The sequence below is a fragment of the Leptinotarsa decemlineata genome, unplaced genomic scaffold, assembly GCF_025532065.1.
Source record: "Leptinotarsa decemlineata unplaced genomic scaffold, Ldec_3_MD MMD2_tig00026294_RagTag_RagTag, whole genome shotgun sequence".
Lineage (NCBI taxonomy): Eukaryota > Metazoa > Arthropoda > Insecta > Coleoptera > Chrysomelidae > Leptinotarsa > Leptinotarsa decemlineata.
The window spans coordinates 2,127,722-2,149,294 of NW_027412674.1; the positions used below are offsets into that span (position 1 = coordinate 2,127,722).

The following is a 21,573-nucleotide window of genomic DNA, read 5'->3' on the forward strand; positions in this document are numbered from 1 at the left end:
TTGTTCCCGTTGTTTCCAACGCTGAAACTACGACGCCCCCCCATGCCCCCTCCCGGGTTGAGTGCCCAGGAGTGAAAACTTCGCCCCACAAATTGAATTTTGTGAGGAGAACTTAATACACCCTCCATCCACCCCCGCTCTCCGAGCGGGCACCCAGTCGCCATCTTGAAAGTTTCATCTGTCACTTTCACTTCAAAATAAAGTATTCATGCATTGACAATCGACAATAAACTCAAATTCGCCGATCACATTGTAACCCTCAATAAAAACTAGCTTCATGGTGTTATGCAGTGAGAATAACATACAAGGATCTTGGTTTGACTGCCGCTAAATCGGCTTATTTCTCACTTGTTGAGTCACATTTGAAGTATGGAATTCCTTTCTGGGGAGTATGTTGCAAAACTCAAAGGCAGACGGTGTTCATTATTCAGAAAAAGGATATAATATTTATGTGTAATGCCAAAAGTCGAGACTCCTGCAAACCCCTATTTAAATTAAATAAAAACTTGACAGTTTTTGGAATCTTTATTTTAGAAACAGTATGTTTAATTAACAAACATAAATTGATATTTAGCGGTTACTCCAATAATTGTGCCCTTCGTCAATCTAATGACCTAAGATTACCCATACCAGCCTCTACTTTAGTCCAAGACTCTATATATTATAATGGTCTCAAGATGTTCAATCATTCACCTGACCATATTAAAATTTTAGAGGATAGCTGTGTATTTCGAAAATCAATAAAAGACTTATTATGTGGTAGACCCTATCATAGTTTAGAAGAGTTCTATGAGGACCGCTTTCTCTAATTTATTTCATCAACTGTATTTTTTATCAAACAAAGTATGGTATCCTGCATTTGAACGTTTCAAACTTTTTTGGTATTTTTCATTGTATATCTTTATTCAATTTTATATGTGTTTGAGTATTTTAACATTATTTTTACCCTGTATATGTATGTGTGTGTAAAGATATGTATATGTGTATCTGTATATGTGTGTATATGTATATGTGTGTATATGTATATTATATGTTTATGTATGTATGTATGTATGTATATATATATATATATATATATATATATATATATATATATATATATATATATATATATATATATATATATATATATGCTTATGTTTATGATAACTGATAAAAATTTGCAGCTTTGTCAGTAAGACCCAATGTTCTTTGGGCAATAAGGCATATTATTATTTTTTTTTCACCGTAGTGTGCGCTGGTCAGGCCCTATCCCCCGAAACCCCGATACATTCGGGAGGGCGCGCCAGCATTATCAACCAATGACCACTTCCCACACCGTGGGGTAAGTGATCATTGGGTCCGAGAACCATGTGCCCTGAGCAAGCGCAGTGAGCCAAGAATGACAGCCTTCTGCATCTGTGCGGCTAAGATTTCTGCCTTAGTGCGGCAAGCCGGTATGATTTTAAGATTCGAGAGTAGAGAGGACATCATTTCACCAAGGACTCCAATAATGAGAACAACCATCTTGACAGAGTGATCTGGATAGAGTCTGCGGAGTTCGAAGAGAAAATCTCGATATTTCATCCGTTTTTCCTCCTCTTTTCTGACGATATTCGTCTCGCCAGGAACTGAAAACTTCACGACAAAAATCGTTTCGCTCTGTTGGTCGAGAAGGACCACATCAGGCTTATTAGCTTGTATGAGCCTGAAGGTGAGGAACGAATAGTTCCAATAAATTCGGCACTTCTCGTTCCCCACACCGGATTCAATATCCTCCGGAGCGTAGGGCAACACCAGTGTCTCGTCAATACCGTAAGAGTGCCGTAGATGGTAATATAGCACTCTTAAGGCCGCGTTATGTTAATGGATATAGGCCAAGACCGCATATGCTGGACATGCTGATAGCATGTCCAGCATGCATTAGGGTCTCGGGCGCCTCGCGGCAGGCCCTGCACCTTGTGTCAAGAACCTCTATACCCATCACGCGACTGCGGTAGACTAAGGTGTTGAAGACACCATCCTGGCAAACCATGATGAACCCCTCAGTTTCCGACTTCAGCCCACTCGACCTGAGAAAAGCGAAAGTCGGGCGCTTTGAAAAGCCAACGTCTCCAATGTTATTGAAGAAGACTTCATGCATTGACTTATCCTTGTATTTCCGCAGAAGTAAGGTGATCTCTGTGGCTTTTATCTGAGCTTTTTGCTGAATAGGTTCCAACACAGTGACAGACTTGAAGTCACCTCGTTCAGTGTCGAAAACTATACCGAGTTCATCAGCTGCTCGGGCAGCTGCCCCTTCTCTGCATGGTCAAGGACCATGCAGAGAAGGGGGTCCGAACTCCTGACGACTTTACAGGCTGTATCCAGCACCATTCTGTCATGTAGACGATTTGGGATGCAAACTCCTATAGAGATGCATTATTTTTCGGGTCTTTACGTCAAGTTGATACAGCTCCTCCCGAGTCCACTTCACTACTCCAAACGAGTAAAGTAAGATTGGAACGGCAAGCATATTTGTTGCAGCAACTTTGTTCTTCCCCGACAGTTCCGATGACCAAATCTGTCGAAGTTTGTGCTGATACTTGCCGCGGCGAGAGTTTTTCACTGCTGTTACCTCTTGCGAGTGGCGTTGTTCCACCCCGAGGTAAGTATATGTCTCTCCGGCATCCAGATGGTGTAAGATGCTTCCATCTACGAGCTGCACATCCTCTACGTAGTCCCCGCATCGTCCTGTTTTGAGATGGACCATTGCACATTTGTCTATCCCGAATTTCATACCGATAGCATGCGTGTACTCTTCCACCACCCTCAAGGACTGATGGAGATCCTTCTCTCCAAAGGCATAAAGCTTAAGATCATCCATATAAAACAAATGGGTGACCTTGTGCCTCCGGTTTCCGAGGGTGCCAAAGTTATACCCTCGAATGTTTCTGAGCGCAACGGAGGATGGCAATAGTGAGATGCAGAATAGAAGGGGACTGAGGGAATCACCCTGAAATACACCCCTTCTGAAAGTGACTCTTGCTCGACCAGATGTTATGGTAAAACGAGTTCGCCAAAGTGGTATCAGTTGTTCAATGCATCTCACTATTTTGTCGGGTACCGCAAAGCATTTGAGCAAATGCAAGATGAACTCATGTGAAATTGTATCAAATGCCTTACGGTAATCGATCCAGGCCATAGAGAGGTTACGCTTATATTGTATCGAGTCCTGCGTTACACATCTATCGATGAGCAGGTTCCCTTCACATCCAGCGACTCCTCTCTTCGACCCTCTCTGTTCATATATCCGTTCGAACACTGGGTCAACTGCGGTGAGTATTCGTGTGTATAAGATGCTTGTAAACAACTTATAACACGAATTCAAGCATGTTGTCGGTCTGTAATTCTTAGGAATCGACAAATTTCCGCTTTTGGGAATAAGAACGGTCCGCCCCTCGACAAACCAATCAGGAATCGGCTGCTCTCCGTCCAGCTATGAGTTGAAAACTCTGGCCAGATGGCGGTGGGTGCTTGGTAGTTTTTTCCACCAATAAGTGTTCAGCCCATCTGGGCCTGGAGCAGCAAAGTTCTTGGAACCCCAAGGGCTCTTTGAACGTCATCCTGGGTTATCGGGTTGCGCAGTTCATTGAGCTCAGGCTGTCGAAGCTCTCTGTTGAAAGCTTCGAACTGCGCTAGTGCTGGAGTGTCTAAGTTGACTGACTGCGGGTGTTCATAGATATTCTTCCAGAAGGATTCCACCTGATCAGCGGTCGGCGGATTATCTACAACACATGTAGGCTCTTGAAATAAGCGAGTAGGTTTCCCGCGGAACCTAAGGTTTTCCGCGATACCTCTCGCTCGTCTCACTAGTGACTTCTTAGCAGCCACTAGCATTCGTTTTCTATCAAGGCAGTGCTGTTTGGTGGTCAGCAGCACGCCTTGACTCAAAATGTGATGGATACGTCGTAGTTTGGCGGATATTCGCCGCACTGCGGGCGTGAAAGGCCTGTTGGCCGCCCTGTAATCCATCACACATTGGATACGAGACGCGTGTTGTCTCGCCGACGTGATCTTAGCCTCCATCTTGTGTACACGCCGTTCAATCTTCCGAACTGCAAGGCCGGGATTTCGTCCTTCCGATTCGGAAACCGATTGGACGACGCTATACACGGCGGTGTTGATTTGCCAGATGTCAGCCTCTACTGTTAGAACACTATGAACCTCCGCATCCAAAGAAGCCAGTTCTTGTGGCTTCAGGGGCCTAATTCTGTGGAGCGCCCTGCGTGTTCTGATTGTCGTCTCCATTGGTGGTATGGTGAGAGTCTCCTCTCCAGCCGTGCTAACGGGTGGTAAAACTGTCACTTCTATCACTTCGTTAGCAGGCTGGGAAGGAGCTAAATAGCCCTGGCGCCGAAGATAAGATACGTTATCCCTAAGGTTTTGGGCGGAAAAGGCGGCATGCTCCAGATGTGTTTCACACCACAGAGCATGCAATCTCGCCATGTACCCTCTTCGCGCCGGCTCACTGCTCTGGTAGCAATGCATAAGGCTATCTCTTAGCTCATGCGTCCACTCAAAACGTCCGTTTTCATTGCCAGGGTTGTCATCGGTAGGCAAATCATCGTTATGGGTCCCACCACCTTGCCTCTGACCCCTTCGAGCGGGTCGATTGTGGGGGCCCCTTCCTTGATTATTGGAAACCAAGTGTTGGGTCCACCGGGTGGTTAGCCCTGTGGACCCAAAGCCGGCAAGGGAGGGAGAATAGAGTTCTTCTTCCCAGGTGCGCCTGGGCTGCCGGTCTAGTTTTGCACCAGTTGCTCGGGTAAGTGGTGTCGCAACTCACCAAAGGCCATTATTATTATTATTAATTTCATTATTCCACATTTCAATTTTTTGTGTTGACCCGTTCAAAAAATGAAAGGGGGAGACATTAAAGAAATGCACTGTATAGTTTCTTAGCGTGACACTCTCTGGAGGGCAAATCCACTGAGTTATAATTTCTTGGAACATGTAATCATGCATCTAGTGATTAAAAGTACGAATTGGTATGAATTCAATTATCTACAATTCCAAACTCTCTTGAATCAGAGAATCAGGCTGAAAAAACATTTTTTCACTCCAAAAAAACAAACTTTCACACAGCCGGATATGATTGCGCTACTATGATAGCTGCCATCCATTCTCACCTTGAAAGTTACTTCTGTTCAATTTGATAGAACTCAAAACAAGTCTGAAGAAATAAAATCTAGAAATATTCATTTGTCCCAACTTACTTTAACTCATCCTCAGTGAGTTACATTTTAACGCCTGTGGTGGATACATAAACGGTATTTTAAAGTTTAAAATTTTTGAAATGTCTAGTACTGATACGGCTGAAGAAACTGCTAATTTGTGTCCCTACATTCCAGCTACAAAATTTTCTATGCCCGGTCGCATATTATCAAAAAAATAATAAAAATTTCGTTTTTTGCTTAGTGCGACTCTGTACAAGCAGCCTTGTCTGGAAGATCACATGCACTATGCTTGATAATGTTTTGGAACACACTTTTGCTTAGATGGACAAAGTATAGACAGTACGTTCTGGTAAAAGCCTGCCATTACAGACAGACATTTAAGCGAGATACCTCAAAGAAGTTCGTTTGGCAGATGTTTCTCGTTTATACAGCAGCAGGACCAAACTGAAATCATTCGAGTAGATCACCTACAGATCGATTTCGAGGTATAACCTCTCATCAGTACAGGCATTTACCAGGGCCTACTGTTTACCATAACCTAAAATATTTTCTATGCACCAGTAAGCAATAATTTATGGTATGGTTTTCTAAAAATAACAAAACGAGTCTTGAGATGGCTTATCAGACCTTTAACAAGCCACTAATAAAATTCATCGGAAAATAATGAATCGACTGATGTGCCCACCACATTCGCCTCGGTATTTCTACGAGAAATGAAGCGAGTTAGGGAAAAACTTTTAGCACAGTTATTCATATTTTTAGATATTAGAGACAAAATAAAGGTGAGTTACTATTATATTTCCCATACCTACTTGAAACTGACCGTTTCTGAGAAATTTAAAAATATAGACCACAATTTAAAAATTTTCACCCTGTAACGTATAAAGAGCTGCTCGGGATTAAATATACTGCCTAGCTCAAAGGTTTGAGTTAACTACCACAGGAAATTTTTAATGCAATATTATTCAGAGTGGCAAAAAAAATTGCCTACAAATTTGGACACGCATTCAATTAAATAACTAAGTTGAATGGAACACCCCGTATTCAGTGGCGTAACCTTTTGTCCCCCCAAAAAAGGGGGACAAACCGCGGACACGTGTTTCTGGCTATTGGCCTCATCATACATATATATATATATATATATATATATATATATATATATATATATATATATATATATATATATATATATATATATGTGTGTGTGGTTAATATAATAATAGGTGGTTCCACTTATGTTTCGCTTGCTTTCACGCAGCTATTTTTATCAAGTACTTTCTTGGTTTTTTCTCATTTTGTCTTCAATCGAGGACCGCCTGCCCGGTACTGACGATGCCCAATAGGCTGAAACAGCTGTCTACCGGTGGCTCTTGAATTGAAATCAATATGGGAATGATCAAAGAGTACCTATTTATTTTTTGATTTTCATGGAATTATTTTCGAGCAGCTTGACTGCATTAACCTTTCTAGATTTCATATATATATATATATATATATATATATATATATATATATATATATATATATATATATATATATGGTCGTGCTATCATCATCTAGGCTTTACTCAAACAGTTTGAGTAGAGCATAGATGATGAAAGCATGACCAGGAAAATTAGTTGCATCATTCAAAAAAAAATACAAATATTATCTTTTTCAGATATCAAACTAACTAATCAGAATACCAAGAAGGAAATATCGATGAAAATTTTTGTCAACCCCGAATTGGTCCCTTGCACATTTGAAAACAACCTCAAGAACGTAGAAAATCAGCAAATGTGTGCCATTACGATTGATGTAATACCACAAATTTTGTTCGAAGAAGTCCAAGTGACTGTATCAGTTTTACCACCACTCAAGATATATCCTAAAACTCACTTTTTCTCAAGCATTAGTGAGAGATCTTCGTTCACTTGTTACGCATTTTTAAATGATGATTGTGACGTTCCGAGTTTGAATGTTGATGTGGCGGCAACAATCATAAGTAATCTTGGAATTCCGAGATGTATCAGTGAAGCTACGTTTTTACCTCTGAGATTAGTATCTGAAATTGGCGAACCTCAAAAAGACGCTGAACATAAAATAACCCTATTAATTAATCAGGCACCATTACCAATTGCAAGGTTGTTTCCAGGTGAGTTCATTCTTCGATTTCAGTTTTTTGTTAGAGCGAAAGCATCATCTAAAGTCAGTGTTTTCGCATGGTTTAATATATACATTTTCAATCATTGCATTTGTCATATTATGAAGCTGGTTGGCTGAAGAAATCTACATAAAAAGTCGAGGTGCGATAAATCTGGTGACCATGGAGGCCTTTTCTCATACTCTGATGTCGTGGAAAATGTTTATCTTTATCAACAGTGTAAAAAGACTCATTCAATCTTTCAACATGATGGCACAGCAATGGATTGGAAAAAGAGACGGCATTGAACGGTATCCATGATCACCAGATTTGTAGCTCCTCGACTTTTCTGAATATGTCTATAGAGGAAAATCTTTCAGAAATAACCATTGTCGAGTTTTCTACGAATGCCGTTGAATTACTCTGTTACAGCTTGGCATCAACTTGAACATTGAATCATTTGAGCCCTCAAATGAATTCAAATTTCAAAATATATTCATTTACAAAACACGAAAAATAGTATTCTTTTCAGTTAAAAATTGAAAATTCATAGGTAGTTCTTTCCTAAAGTTTTGACGTAGTTTTTAATAATGGATTCAGCTCTTCGTTTGTGTACCTGATAATGTTCCATGGGTTTTTGACCCTCCTCAATAGGCAATCTTCGGAAATATAATCAAGTGTAAGTAAAATTATTCAATGAGGCATGTGAATAAAACAGAAGCGAATGATGTTGTTCACATTTTTTTAAAAAACTCATTCAGTATGTAAAATGATGACATGGACGAAATGAGAGTCAAACCTTTCACTCAGTTTTATTCACTTGGCCCAATAACTTGTCATGTTGATAAGTCGTATCAAATGAGATGAATTCCAAAACAATATAATCAACTACATGCGCAAGATGAAAGAAACTGATAACTGCAGGAGTTCGGAAGCTCTTAAAACTATATCGAAATATTTAGTGCAAGAATTAAAGACCTCAAGGAAAAACTCATTGAGATTAAACAATAGGTAAACACTTCGAAAGAAAACTAAGACATAAACGTGAATAATCGGCAAGTCAGTTAATTTCATGACCACAAGATTCCAATAGATTCTAGTGAATGAGTTTATTATCAAAATAAATTGTATATCTTGTTGCTCTATACTCTCTGTCTATACATTCTGTCATGATCGCTAATGTTCCTTGTTTTTAACGCCGAATCAGATAGAAACAAACATTGGTCGAAATTTGAATAAGACCTTGAATTCCCTTTTCATATAAACCAAATCACATACAACGAGTAAATATGAGCGGCTTCTGTATCCGAGCACGGAGAAATACATATTCCATTGAATCATCCCAAAAACAGAAATCTTTCGATATAACAATTATGATTCGACGTCTCAGCTTCCGATGACCGAAGGCGGCTTGTCAAATTATTCTTACACGGCCTTCCTGGCAAGAGCGACGCTCTCGACGCCTTTCCCACTTGATGAAGAATCTGTAAAGCAAAAGTAATGCTTGAATTGCAAAGAAAAATTGTATTCATCATATTAGGAAAAAAGCTCAGCTTTTCCCTGTCTTTGATTTTTTCGATTCTTATCCCTTCACCTGGATAAATTACTTACTTACTCACTTACCTGAGACTTCTCTTCCAAGGTATTCCAGACATGATTCAAGAAAACGGCGTTTCTCAATATTTCAAGAAGAACCTGCGGTAGAAATTGCGGTACTACACGCCGAAGGTTATCGACTTCCTCTTCCGGAGTCGCAATAGAGATCAAAATGTCGTTGAGATAAACTAGGGCAATTAAATACTTCAGATTACCGAGGGCAAAGTTAACCGCCCTTTGAAATACATCCGGTGCATTGGCAAGTCCGAACAGCATCCACAGATAATCAAAGTGGCCTTTCGTGTGGCGTGACGAATGCATTCTTATGAATAAATCCCTCCTCGATCGGTATCTGATGGAAACCGGAAGCCATATCCAAAGATGTGATTTAACGTCCCTGGCTCAGTCTTCCAATTGGTCGTCGATGAGTAGCAGAAAAAAGCGATCTTCAATTGTGAAGCGGTTAAGTTGGCAAAAATATATGCACATTCGAAAGCTCAGGACTGGAAAACGGTGATCCACTTGATCTCATATTCCTCATCAAATCTTCTATTATTTCTCGAACTGCCTCCCTTCATAGCCAAGATATAGGGAGTACGGTTGACAATAATGTCTTTCTCTAAGCGAATTTTCAGGCTTATAGTATTGGCAGCTCCTATTATTTCCTTTATTTCCAGTTATAATCATACCGGATAAATTTCGAAAAATCACTTATAGATCACTGCGAAACTCGGCAGGAATATCGACTTCAGACAACTCCGAACTGAATCCTTCAGAAAATCTGGTTATGAGGCTTTGATCTTCAAAAATATTGTGTCCAATTAGAATACCGTGATCAAGATAATCATTGGCAATGAAGACATAACTCACTCACTGGAAAATCAATACCAGAAATGTTTGTATAACCTGTGAATCTTTCAATAGCCTCAATGATGACATTCGTCAGGCCCTTTGAGACCATACTAAATGGAATAATTGTAATTTCAAGGAAATGTAAAAATGTATCAGAAATCAGCGATGAATCAGCTACAGTATCAAGCAAAGCCCAGAAGTGGTGACCATCAATAACAACTTTCATTGAACCTACACGCTCTTGGACCGCTGTACAGATATTAATATTGCGTCGTTTCTCAACTGCAGCTTTAGTGAAACAAATTTGAAACATTGTGACTGTCTTGGCGTAAAAACTACAAGTTTCGGAACTTTGTGATGAACTCGGCACTTCACGTTGACTGGTAGAGACACTTCGGTTGTCATATGATGGTTTTGGATTTTTAGTATGACAATTTGGCTTCACTTGTTCTTCTGACAGGAAAAAGGTGTTTCCTCTTGAGTGAAGAAATGTCGCGTCCAGCAATTTTTCTTTGTACCTCATTGCTACGAGCAGGTTTTACAAAGAAAGACAAAAACACCAAAAATTTAGAAATAGTACGACAGCATTCATAGCAGCATTGCGTGTTTCAGGTTCAGATAATAAATAAACAATTGATTCTACTAAGTCAATCTTACATCATTTTGCGCATACCCTCCATAACATTGCTGATTTTTCAGGTGCATACGATTCATAGGTGTTTACGAAAGCACTTGAGAATTTAACTGCATCTTCTAACATACGACCAAGGTTTCTTCTTGGTGGAAAAGCATCGATAAAATGAATACAATAAGTTACCCAGTCTCTGTTATCGGGGTTTCAACGTTCAAACCATCTTTTTGTCTCGTTTAGTAAAAATCGACCAATTCTTGATAATGTTTGAACATCAGATCAGCCTATTTCAATTTCAATAGCGCCTACTTGACTCACTCATTTGCTGGATTCATTATTTTTCGGTCTAAAATAGGGCAAATCTACCTGGTCACCAGATCTCAGTGACGTCAAAGCTTTAACCAGTTCAGCTAAAAGTGTTAGAGTCGAATATCCCTCCTTGAAAAAAAGTCATTTCTACAATCCTAGAGAAGCATTTTTCATTGGCGTAAAGCACCGTAACACAAGACTGTTTTTCAATGGTCAAACAACAGAATTTGCTGTGTGTGTTAGACACAATCTCACTTCTGATGATAGAAACAAACACTGGTTGCACTTTGAATAACACCTTTTATTCCTTTCCACATAAACTAAATCACATACAACGAGTAAACATGAGCGGCTTCTGTATTCGAGCACATAATGAATACATAACACAGCTCTACAAAAAAAAAGATTCTATGTGTTGCCCTGGATATTTTTGCAAATTTTTATGTTTTCGAGTGCCTAAATCACGAATATATTTATGAAAGTACTGAATGTGCTCTATTTTTTATGATTTTTACGTATCTTGTATTTTTAATAATAATCGGCTTGTTAGTGAAAAAAAATTATTTTCTCAGTCATGATTAGGCTTCTGCGCAACTTCATTGCGCGTACAAACATCACGTGATCCCCACTTCTCGGGCTCCTTGCTCTGCAAAACAGCTGAGAACTCAGTTATTTGATAATATTGCAGTACTAACACGGAAATCTGGATAAGTTGTTATATGTTAATATTTTGTTTCAATTGTTGAGTGTCCGTTCTAATATATTTATCTTGTATTTTTAAAAAAGAGTTTGTCACGAAGGAAGTGCAAATATAGTAGTGATTTATTCTGTTATACTTGTGGTATTTATATATCAAAAAAACAAAAAAAATATCACAGACTTTGTTAAGGAAACTTATGCTGAATATTTCGGTTTAAAAATGGACAAATTAGATAAATCATGTGTTCCTAATAAAGTTTTTATGTCTTGCGTTGAGTCTTTGCGGTTGTGGAAAAAAGGAGAACGTTCTGGATTAGACTTTGGTATTCCTATGATCTGGATGGAGCCTGAGAATCATTTCGATGATTGTTACTTTTGCGTAGTAGATGCTAAAGGTTTTAATCGAAATCAAACGTGGAGATATCCAGACTTACAGTCTACAAAATGTCCTGTTTTACACAGTGAAAATCTCCCTCGGCCTATTCATGTTTCAAAAGTGATTCGCATGCCCTCAGAAACAATGATGTTGCCAAATTCACAGAAATCGAATCAGTCTACCAGTGGAAGTGAATGGGAGGGTGAAACGTTGTTTTCTCAAAATAAACTCAGTGATTTAATACGTGATCTAAATTTATCAAAACAATGTTCAGAACTGTTAGCTTCAAGATTGAAAGAAAAAAAATTATTGGCACCGACAGTTACAATTACAACGTACAGAACGCGAGAAAGTGAGCTGTTACAATGATGAAAATGCAGGATTGGTATACTGTAAAAATATTTCGAAGCTGCTTCTGGGCATGGGTTTGAAAGAATACAAACCTACTGAGTGGCGTCTTTTTATTGATAGCTGTAAAAGAAGTTTAAAATGCGTCTTACTGCATAATGGAAATAAATTTGCATCAATTCCAATTGTCCATTCTACAAAACTCAAAGAAGAATATGAAAATGTCAAATTAGTTTTAGAAAAAATCAATTACTCGGAGCATCAATGGTCGATCTGTGTGGATTTAAAAATGGTTAATTTTTTACTTGGTCAACAAAGTGGATACACGAAATACCCTTGCTCCATTTTTATGTGGGACAGTAGAGCAAAGCAACGTCATCGGGAACAAGATGTTTGGCCTGATAGAAATTCTTCAACTGTCGGTAAAGCTAATGTAATAAGAGAGCCGTTGGTGAGCAGAGACAAAATTATACTTCCACCATTGCATATTAAGTTAGGAATGATAAAGCAATTCGTTAAAGCTTTGGACAAGGAAGGAGATTGTTTTAAATATATTTGTAGAAAATTTCCAAAACTTAGTATGGAAAAGTTGAAAGGTGGAATATTTGATGGTCCTCAAATACGGCAATTGATGAAAGACACTGATTTCATTAAAGTTATGACTGTTCCGGAAAGTGAAGCTTGGGAAAGTTTTGTGTTGGTAGTCGAAAATTTCCTAGGTCACCATAAAGCTGAAAATTATGAAGAAATTGTACAAAATATGCTGACAAAATTTCAGATTCTAGGAGCAAATATGAGTATCAAGTTACACTATCTTCGCAACCATTTGGATAAATTTCTAGATAATTTAGGAAATTATAGTGAGGAGCAGGGAGAGCGGTTCCACCAGGATCTAAAAGTAACGGAAGAAATATATCAGGGTCGATGGGATTGTCACATGATGGCCGATTACTGCTGGTCTATAAAAAGAGATTGTCCTCTGAAAAATTATAAAAGAAAAGCTCTTAAAAGGCGTTTCATGGAAATATAACATGTTTTCGAAATTTCCCTCTCTATTCACTTCAAAGTATTATATTTTTTCCAAATAAAACTGAGATTATAAATATATCTGTTAATTTGTTTCTTGTTTTCGAATTTTTGTAATGTAAAATGAAAATAAATATTTAGATGAAAACGAGAGCAAATCATACAAAACCATTGATAATTTCATGAATTGTGAGTATAAATACACCCAAAATCAATCTTATATCTAGGGCAACAAAACCACTGTAGACCAGTGTAATCTTCATAATACATAATATTCCATTGAATCATTCCAAAAACAAAAACCTTTCGATATCGCAATTATGATTCAACGTGTTAGCTTCCCATGACCGGCGGCGGCTCGACAAAATATTCCTCATCAGATGATTCATTCTTACACTATCATAGCGTGGCGACCGGTCGCCAGGCCAGCAATCGGCTTTACGTGCGGCTATAGATGTTTCACATAAAAAAATTACATCCCTATTAATTCCATTCAAAATAAACCAAACAATAAACAAGGTTATCTCCCTAATCATGTCACTAGTGAATAGCATTATAAAAGTCAATTTACGGAATATCTCGCAATTATGTTACTGTGAATCATTCTTACAGAATTCGTTGAAGACACATCATTATCCCAAAATGCCAGCGCCTTTGCCTTCCAACCTAAAGCCAACAGCGGAAGCACAGTCACTATTTTGCAAGCCAAGTCCACGGAGAGGTACAGGTTGCAATCAAACTCATTAGCAGCCCTCAGTGTGATCATTGAGCAGATGATTTTCCGCTTGAAGAGACATTATTCGAACACAAACGGTTTTAAAGTGTTCTACAATTCTGCGCTGCCTTCTAATGAGCTTGTTTTGTATGTTGATGGGCACTTCAAGAAGAGACAGCGTGTTATAGAGTTGGAAGTAAGTGGAATTGAATTGAAGTTACTAGAGCAGTGGTTCCTAACCTTTTCAATGTCACTACCCCTGTGAACAAGTATGGGAATTGAGTTTACCCCTAGCCAATTTAAAATAATTAAAACCACACAAATTCGAACGAAAATATGTTTATTATCTAACTAAATTCTAAGAAATTGCACGTTTAGGTAACTAGTAAAGTAGAGTAATATGTAAATCTTGGAGTTAACTAGTGTGAAGGTTGAAATTGCTTTGCATTCGCAAGTTTGACAATATTAGGTTCGGTTTCACTCAACGCGCATCTCATGTCATGCTCAACATTCAGACGGTTTCTGGCTTTTGTTTTTAATGTAACAAGAGTTGAGAAACCAGTTTCACATCTGTAAGTTGTAGCAAATGGAATCAACATTTTTAAAGCTCTGTCAGCTATAATGGGATATTCTGCAGCTGCTTTTCGCCAAAATGTGCTTAGTTTATCATTTTGAAAATCAACTTTCAATGAGTTATTCTCACGCAGCCCGAGAAACTCTACTTTCGCTGACACATCTTCGTCCTTGAAAATATCGACGCAAGTAGAAAATGGTCTTAAAATCCAGAAGTAGGACTCACGACTGTCCATGTTCGGAAAATATTGCTGCAGTGAGTCTATCACGGCAGTTAAATGTTGAACCACGGAATTTTCAAACGTGATTTTCTCTTGTTTATTATTTACTAATTGCTCACTTAGTTGTGTAAACATTGACACATCACCAGCTTGAACTCTGCGTTGGTAAAGTTCCAATTTGCGCAAAAAACTTGCGATTTTATCCTGCAACGTCAAAATATTCGTTTCATTTCCTTGCAGTGAAATATTCAGACTATTAATTTCAGTGAAAAAATCAGCAAGGTACGCCATTTTTAGAATAAATGTTTGGTATTTAATTTTTGCATAATATTCTTTTTCTTTTTGTGTTCTCTGATTTTCAAAAAACAATCCAATTTCTTCTCGTAATTCGTAAACCCTACTTAGAACTTTGCCTCTTGATAACCAACGTACCTCTGTATGGTACAAAAGAGCATTAAATGTAGCACCAACTTCATCGCACAAAACTTTGAATAATCTTGAGTTAGTAGCGCTGTCTCGAATATGATTAACAATTTTTACTATGTCACTCAAATCTGGTGGAAGCGTTTTCACAGCCAAAGCGTAACGGTGTATCAAGCAATGATAGCCGAAAACTTGAGGAGCAACTTGTTTCACGAGTGCCTGAAAACCAGAACGGATGCCCATCATGGAAGGCGCCCCGTCTGTACAAGTACCAATCAGCTTTAACCAGTCTAGGCCATTTTCCTCAATAAACTCTTTTAGCGTTTGAAATACGTCTTCGCCGCGAGTAGTAGTGGGCAAAGACTTGCAGAACAAATATTCCTCCTTTACATCATCATCTTTAATGTATCGTGTAAACACCAATAATTGTGAACACGAAGCAACATCTGTGGACTCGTCCAACTGCAGCGCAAACATAGGACTTTCCTTTATTTCAGAAATAACGGTTGCTAGAATATCGGCACTCATTTCACATATGCGACTTTGAATAGTAGTGTTTGAGAGTGAGATTTGTTTAATCTTAGCTACATGTTGCTCACCAATAACAAGTGCTACTGCATCTAACAAGCAAGGTTTGATGAGGTCCTCTCCTATAGTGTGTGGTTTTTTATTACGTGCGATGCGATAAGCAATTTTGTATGAAGCTTGAAGGCATGATTCATTTGCTTTCTGTATATTGCCTGTAGAATCCATGCGGGAAGACTTCAGAATCCTCTCCTTTTTCTTAAAAAAATCTATATTTTTATCTGCGAACTCCTTGTGAACTTTAGCAAAATGTTCTTTTAATTTGCTCGGTTTCATGCTTTCTGGATTAAGCACTTCATTACATAAAACACACTGAGGCTTTTCTATATTTTTGTCTACGATGCTTGTGAAACCCCATTGTAGAAATGCTTCTTTATAAGTGCGCTTTTTGCCAGATGAAGTAGAAGCCATGTCAAAAACACCTGTAGGTACCTAAAACAAAAATCAACTAATAACTAATACATACCTACGTAAACAAATCACTCGTGACAATATTAACGTGACGATATTAACAAACACTGCTTACCTTTGAATTTAAACAATTCAAAAATACGATTTCTGCAATGCGCGGCGGAACAAATAAAATGCGTGTTCTTCCTAAGCTTAGGTAAACAAAATGAACATCGCCGCCTGTCCGGCCCGCCGCTAGTCATGCTTCACCCCTCCCACACCGCAGCTCACCCGCCGCCGTCGCCGTCAGCCGCGAGCATGAGAGCGCCGTGCTACCGTTTACCGTACTATTATTTTGTTTATTGCTATTTTAATACTATTTCGTGCCATCCCGTGTTACCCCCTTAGAATCTCCGTTTTACCCCTGCGGGGGTAATTACCCCCAGGTTAGGAACCACTGGATCTGTGTTGTGTTTGATGTTACAAGTAACGTATATTTCATATTTCAATATAACACAGGAAATAAAAGTGGATAGTTGCTTATCTTCTTTTAATTTAATGAGGGTCATTTTACTGAAGAACACTATAACACCAAAATGAAATAATATTGTAACATTGATTAGATGATTAATGATGATTTGATAAATGATTAGATGATTGATTTGATATTATTCCCATTTCTTTCTTCCTTTTATATTTGAATAGTTTATTTTTATTGCAGCTCAATAAAAAATGTTTTATTTGGGTACAATTTAGCTGGTAGAAAATTTCACCTAATTGAATGATTACCAATATTTCCAGTCCATTCATTTACAGAAAATTGCTCTTGGTAGTGGGATTTTATGATCCCATGCGGGTTTTCTACGGCCTAGAAATGGTGGTTGTAGGTTTTTCCGGGTTTTCCTGCAGCTCAGCAAATGCGCCACTGGGATCAATGAAGTCGCCCCGGAGCGCCAATTAATGTTTTTGTTGTTTCATAATTTCATGGTTTATATTTTCGCATTCAATATCACTATTTGAAAGATGTATTTTCAAGTAATTTCATTAATATCAGATCGGAAAGATTTTTTATTTTTTGTAAAGCGATTTTTTAAATGATCGTTTTTGTTTTACTCTGAAAGAGTTTTCTCATTTCATTGAGATCATTCATTGAATATTTCTTATTAGTCAGTGGTCTATGCTTGAAGACAGACAGTGTAGAAATCTAAAGTAATGAACTTCAAACGTTCAAGCCAGTTTCGAATATACCTACACAGTAGGTTAAATGGACTGACGCCTATCAGAAAACAACTTCTCCCCTGGCTAATACCACGAAGGGCGTTGGATTATATCCGACAGGCGTCAGTGCAGGAATCTTCACAGAAAATTTCCTGCATATGCTTCAGTTCGTTAGTTCATTACTTTAGATTTGTTCACTGCCAGTCTTCAAGCATAGCCCACTGACTAATAAGAAAGTTTTTCTTCCTCATTCAGAGGAATCGGGCAATTTTCGGATATGCAGTTGGTAAGTACCTCGTCCACTAGATGGAGTGACATTTTGTTGTTCGCTCCAACTTAGGAAGAGGAATGAAATACTCTGAAAGAATTCCGATTTTCAATTATGGAATATCATTGACTTTAGGTCGATGATGGCGACTATCTCGCACTGATGAATGGCTGATGAGCCCGAAACCGGTCTCTGTAAGTGTGCCCGTTCCAAAATTGAAGGTCGACTCTTTCAGTTGTATTGCCAATTGCATATGCAGGAAATTTTCTGTGAAGATTCCTGCACCGATGCCTGTCGGATATAATCCAACGCCCTTCGTGGTATTAGCCAGGGGATTAGTTGTTTTCTGATAGGCATCAGTTCATTCAACCCACTGTGTAGGTATATTCGAGACTGGCTTGAACGTTTAAAGTTCATTACTTTAGATTCATTGAATATTTAATTTCTGACAATAAATTTGAAGTAAAAATATCATTTTAGGTTAGAGGTAAGCTAAGTTTGTATCCTAGTGCCAGAAAATGAAATTACATCAATTGAGTTTTCAAATTATTTTCTATCATTTTATAGGATTTTTAGAACTTCTATACTCCATCTCACTTGACAGCCATAGTTCTGCAGATCTTCTTGTGATATACGTGGATACGTGATATACAAAAAATAAAATAAATGTTCAAATTTCGCGGGCCACATACATTCGATTGGCGATTTTTTTTATGTTGGCACACTCGTCTCAAACGTATAATCACAGTTTTAGCTATTTAGCTTCCCTAGTTTTTTGGTGAGAGACATACAAGTTAGAAATGTTTTGCATGTTCGGCGATTTTATGGTATGGAAAAAATGGATTAAAGAATTTGCATAAAATGTTGTGTAAAAAATTGAATTAAGTCTCAAAAACATTTGAATTATTGACAGTGACATACGGTGATTGTACTTTGAGTCAGAAAAATGTTAACAAGTGGTAGAGAAGATGTGAATGACGATGCTCGCCCTGGACGCTCAGCTCGTCAACAACTGATGATGACGTTGTGAAAATGAAAAAATTGTTACGGCCAATCGTTGAATCACTATTAGAGAAGTTGCTAAGAATGTCGGCATGAATGCCATGACATGCCATGACATAGAAACCAAAGCACGCCGAATTCGATCTAATGTCAAAGTTTTGCCCACTGTTTTCTTCGATTATCGTAGCGTAGCGCATCAGGAGTTCTTGCAACATGGTCTTACGGTCAATGAAGAGTATTATAATATTACTGGAGTTTTTTCCCAACACCAAATCGTTATTTTTACACCTCGACACGTGTTTCGATCACCAAGTGATCATCTTCAAGAGGAAGATAAAACTAATAACTACTCAAAACTAAAGCTACTTATACTAATCAGGTACATCATACAGGTAAGTAATCAGTAATACCACCCATACAAATGTACCACCCTAAATTAATTTTTACAATTGGCCTTTCTATTATTTACAATATGTCCTTACGTATGTTCAAATGTTACAGCTATATATAGAACAATTTTCAGCTATATAAAATTAGTTTCACAATATTGCCTATCTAAATATATTTACAATGTGTCTTTTTGTAGTAATCAGTAAACCCAACAATATTATTTCAACAAGCTATACAGGGTCCTGCAACAGTGGCGCGGTGTTCCATATCTCTATATAGGAAGCAGATAGGAATCTAATTTTCTATAATATTACCTTATTGCTCGAGCTCGACAAAATAAAAATATTGGCGGTCACACAGGGTGTTCGATTTTTTCTGGGCGGATCCCAACTGTGTCTTTTTAAATGGCAACCTATATTTTTTATCACTTTTTCGGTTTCTTCATAGAAAATAAAATAAACTTTATGTATATCTGCACTTCGAAAATATTGATGGTTTTCGAGATATCTAGCATGACAGGTTTTTTTTTCCAATATTCGTCACTCAGAATATTTGAAATTATAAAGTGGTGCCAAGTCCAGTTGAAATTTTTTTTTGGTCGAATATTCTACATTGGTAACTCTCTCAAACGATATATCTGAAATCGACCTGTGATATACAGGGTATGAAAAACCGCTTGCCAAATATTGTAAATGAAAATTTGCAAAATCTTCCTTATATTAAATGGAACACCCTGTATATTATTGATCCATAAGAAGCGCCAACGAAACCTCTACAAATTTCATTAAGTATTCCCTATGGCTAAGTTCAATAGTTTTTCTTAAATGAGCATTTCTTTCGAAAAATGGTCATTTTTTCAAAGCGAAATCCATTTGACGACTGATAAGAATATACAAAAAATACCCTTTCCTTAAAATATCGCCCATTCCTAAAATTACCTGTTGCTAGATAAACAAGTTGCGAATTACATCACAAAATGGACGTTCTTGAATAGTTACAATAATTTCAAAAATCTCGGAATTTGTGCCATATTCTTTCGGTCTAAAACAACCTTTCAGCGAATGAAATATTTATTGGAAATCAAGTTGTCTGGCAAATGACAGAACAAAATATTTGGCTGCAAATGAATATTGAAATTTTTAGTCAATCGTGAAGTTGAACTGTCGGTATAATTTCATCAGAATGTTGTTATCAAAAAGTGATTTGATTGATATGATTTTCATATTAGGTGAATCAGACAGGAATTGTTTATTGGCAAGTAGAATTTATTCTCAACGGTATCCAGATAGAAGGCATCCAGATGAAAGATCTTTCCGAAAGGTCTTGGGACGATTCGTTGAAACTGGATCTATTAATTATTCCAAACATGAGCGCATCAAGCCAGCTACTAATGAAGATAATGAATTGCAAGTTCTTCTTGCTGTTGAAGAAGATCCTAGTAGGAGTCAACGACAAATTGGGGAAATAGTGGATATAAGTGAGAGATCAGTGCAACGAGTATTGAAGAAACATCGCTTGCATCCATACCACGTTCAGTTACATCAAGAACTAATGTATGCTGATTTCGAGAAAAGAGTGAGATTTTGCAATTGGGCCATGAACAAAATTCGTCGAAACGAATATTTTTTCAATAATATTTTATGGTCGATGAATCGACATTCCATAAAAATGGATTTGTAAATCGACATAATTACCATTATTATGCGACAGAAAATCCTCACTTATTGAGACAGGTGGATTATCAACATAGGTGGTCGATAAATGTCTGGGGAGGTATCATTGGAGAATATGTAATTGGTCCATACTTTTTTGAGGGACATATGAATGGTGCAATGTATCTCAATTTCTTACGAAATGATTTACCAGGTTTGTTAGATGATATTCCTCTTGACCTCCGCAATAGAATGTGGTTACAACATGATGGTGCACCTGCTCACTATTCGGCAGAATTGAGAGATCATCTAAGTGAAGTATTTCCCAATAAATGGATAGGACGGAATGGGCCTGTACGGTGGCCCGCTAGATCACCAGATTTGACGAAACTAGATTTTTTCTTATGGGGATACATAAAAAATATGGTTTACGTTGAGCCACCAACTTCTCCCGAAAATATGCGACTTAGAATAACGAATGCTTTTCGCAGCATTACACCAGCTGTCTTGCGCAGGGTAGAACAGTCTTTCAAACATAGACTTCAGCTCTGCATTCAAGAAAATGGAAGACATGTTGAACATATTTTATAAAAGTTTCATTATCAACCTTAATTAAACTCTCCCTTTTGTAGTTTTGTAATTTGCCAGTTGACAAATTTGAATATCTAGAACTCAAGCTCTGAATGAATATAATAACATGAAAAAAATAGTTATTTATAATGTTTCTTTCTTTTAACTTGTTTGGTTTGATATTGCACGATTTATGAGTGAAATTCTGCATCCAATGAAAAAATAATTTTCCATTTAGCAAAAAGTGATAGGTACATACATTTATTTCGTTAAATAATATTTGTTTGGACACCTTCTAATGTACAAAATTGAAACAAGATATCTTTCGTATATTTTTATCAGTCGTCAAATGGATTTCGCTTTGAAAAAATGACCATTTTTCGAAAGAAATGCTCATTTAAGAAAAACT

At 37.7% G+C, this 21,573-nt stretch overlaps 1 protein-coding gene across 1 annotated transcript in view; it reads left to right on the forward strand.

Moving 5' to 3' along the window:
* Positions 1–21,573, forward strand: part of BBS9 (Bardet-Biedl syndrome 9) — a 57,336-nt gene that overhangs the window by 17,464 nt on the left and 18,299 nt on the right. The window contains exons 6-7 of the mRNA XM_074180139.1: positions 6,859–7,332; positions 13,770–14,068. Of these exons, the coding sequence (XP_074036240.1) occupies positions 6,859–7,332; positions 13,770–14,068 (773 nt within the window). The remainder of the gene's footprint in view (positions 1–6,858; positions 7,333–13,769; positions 14,069–21,573) is intronic.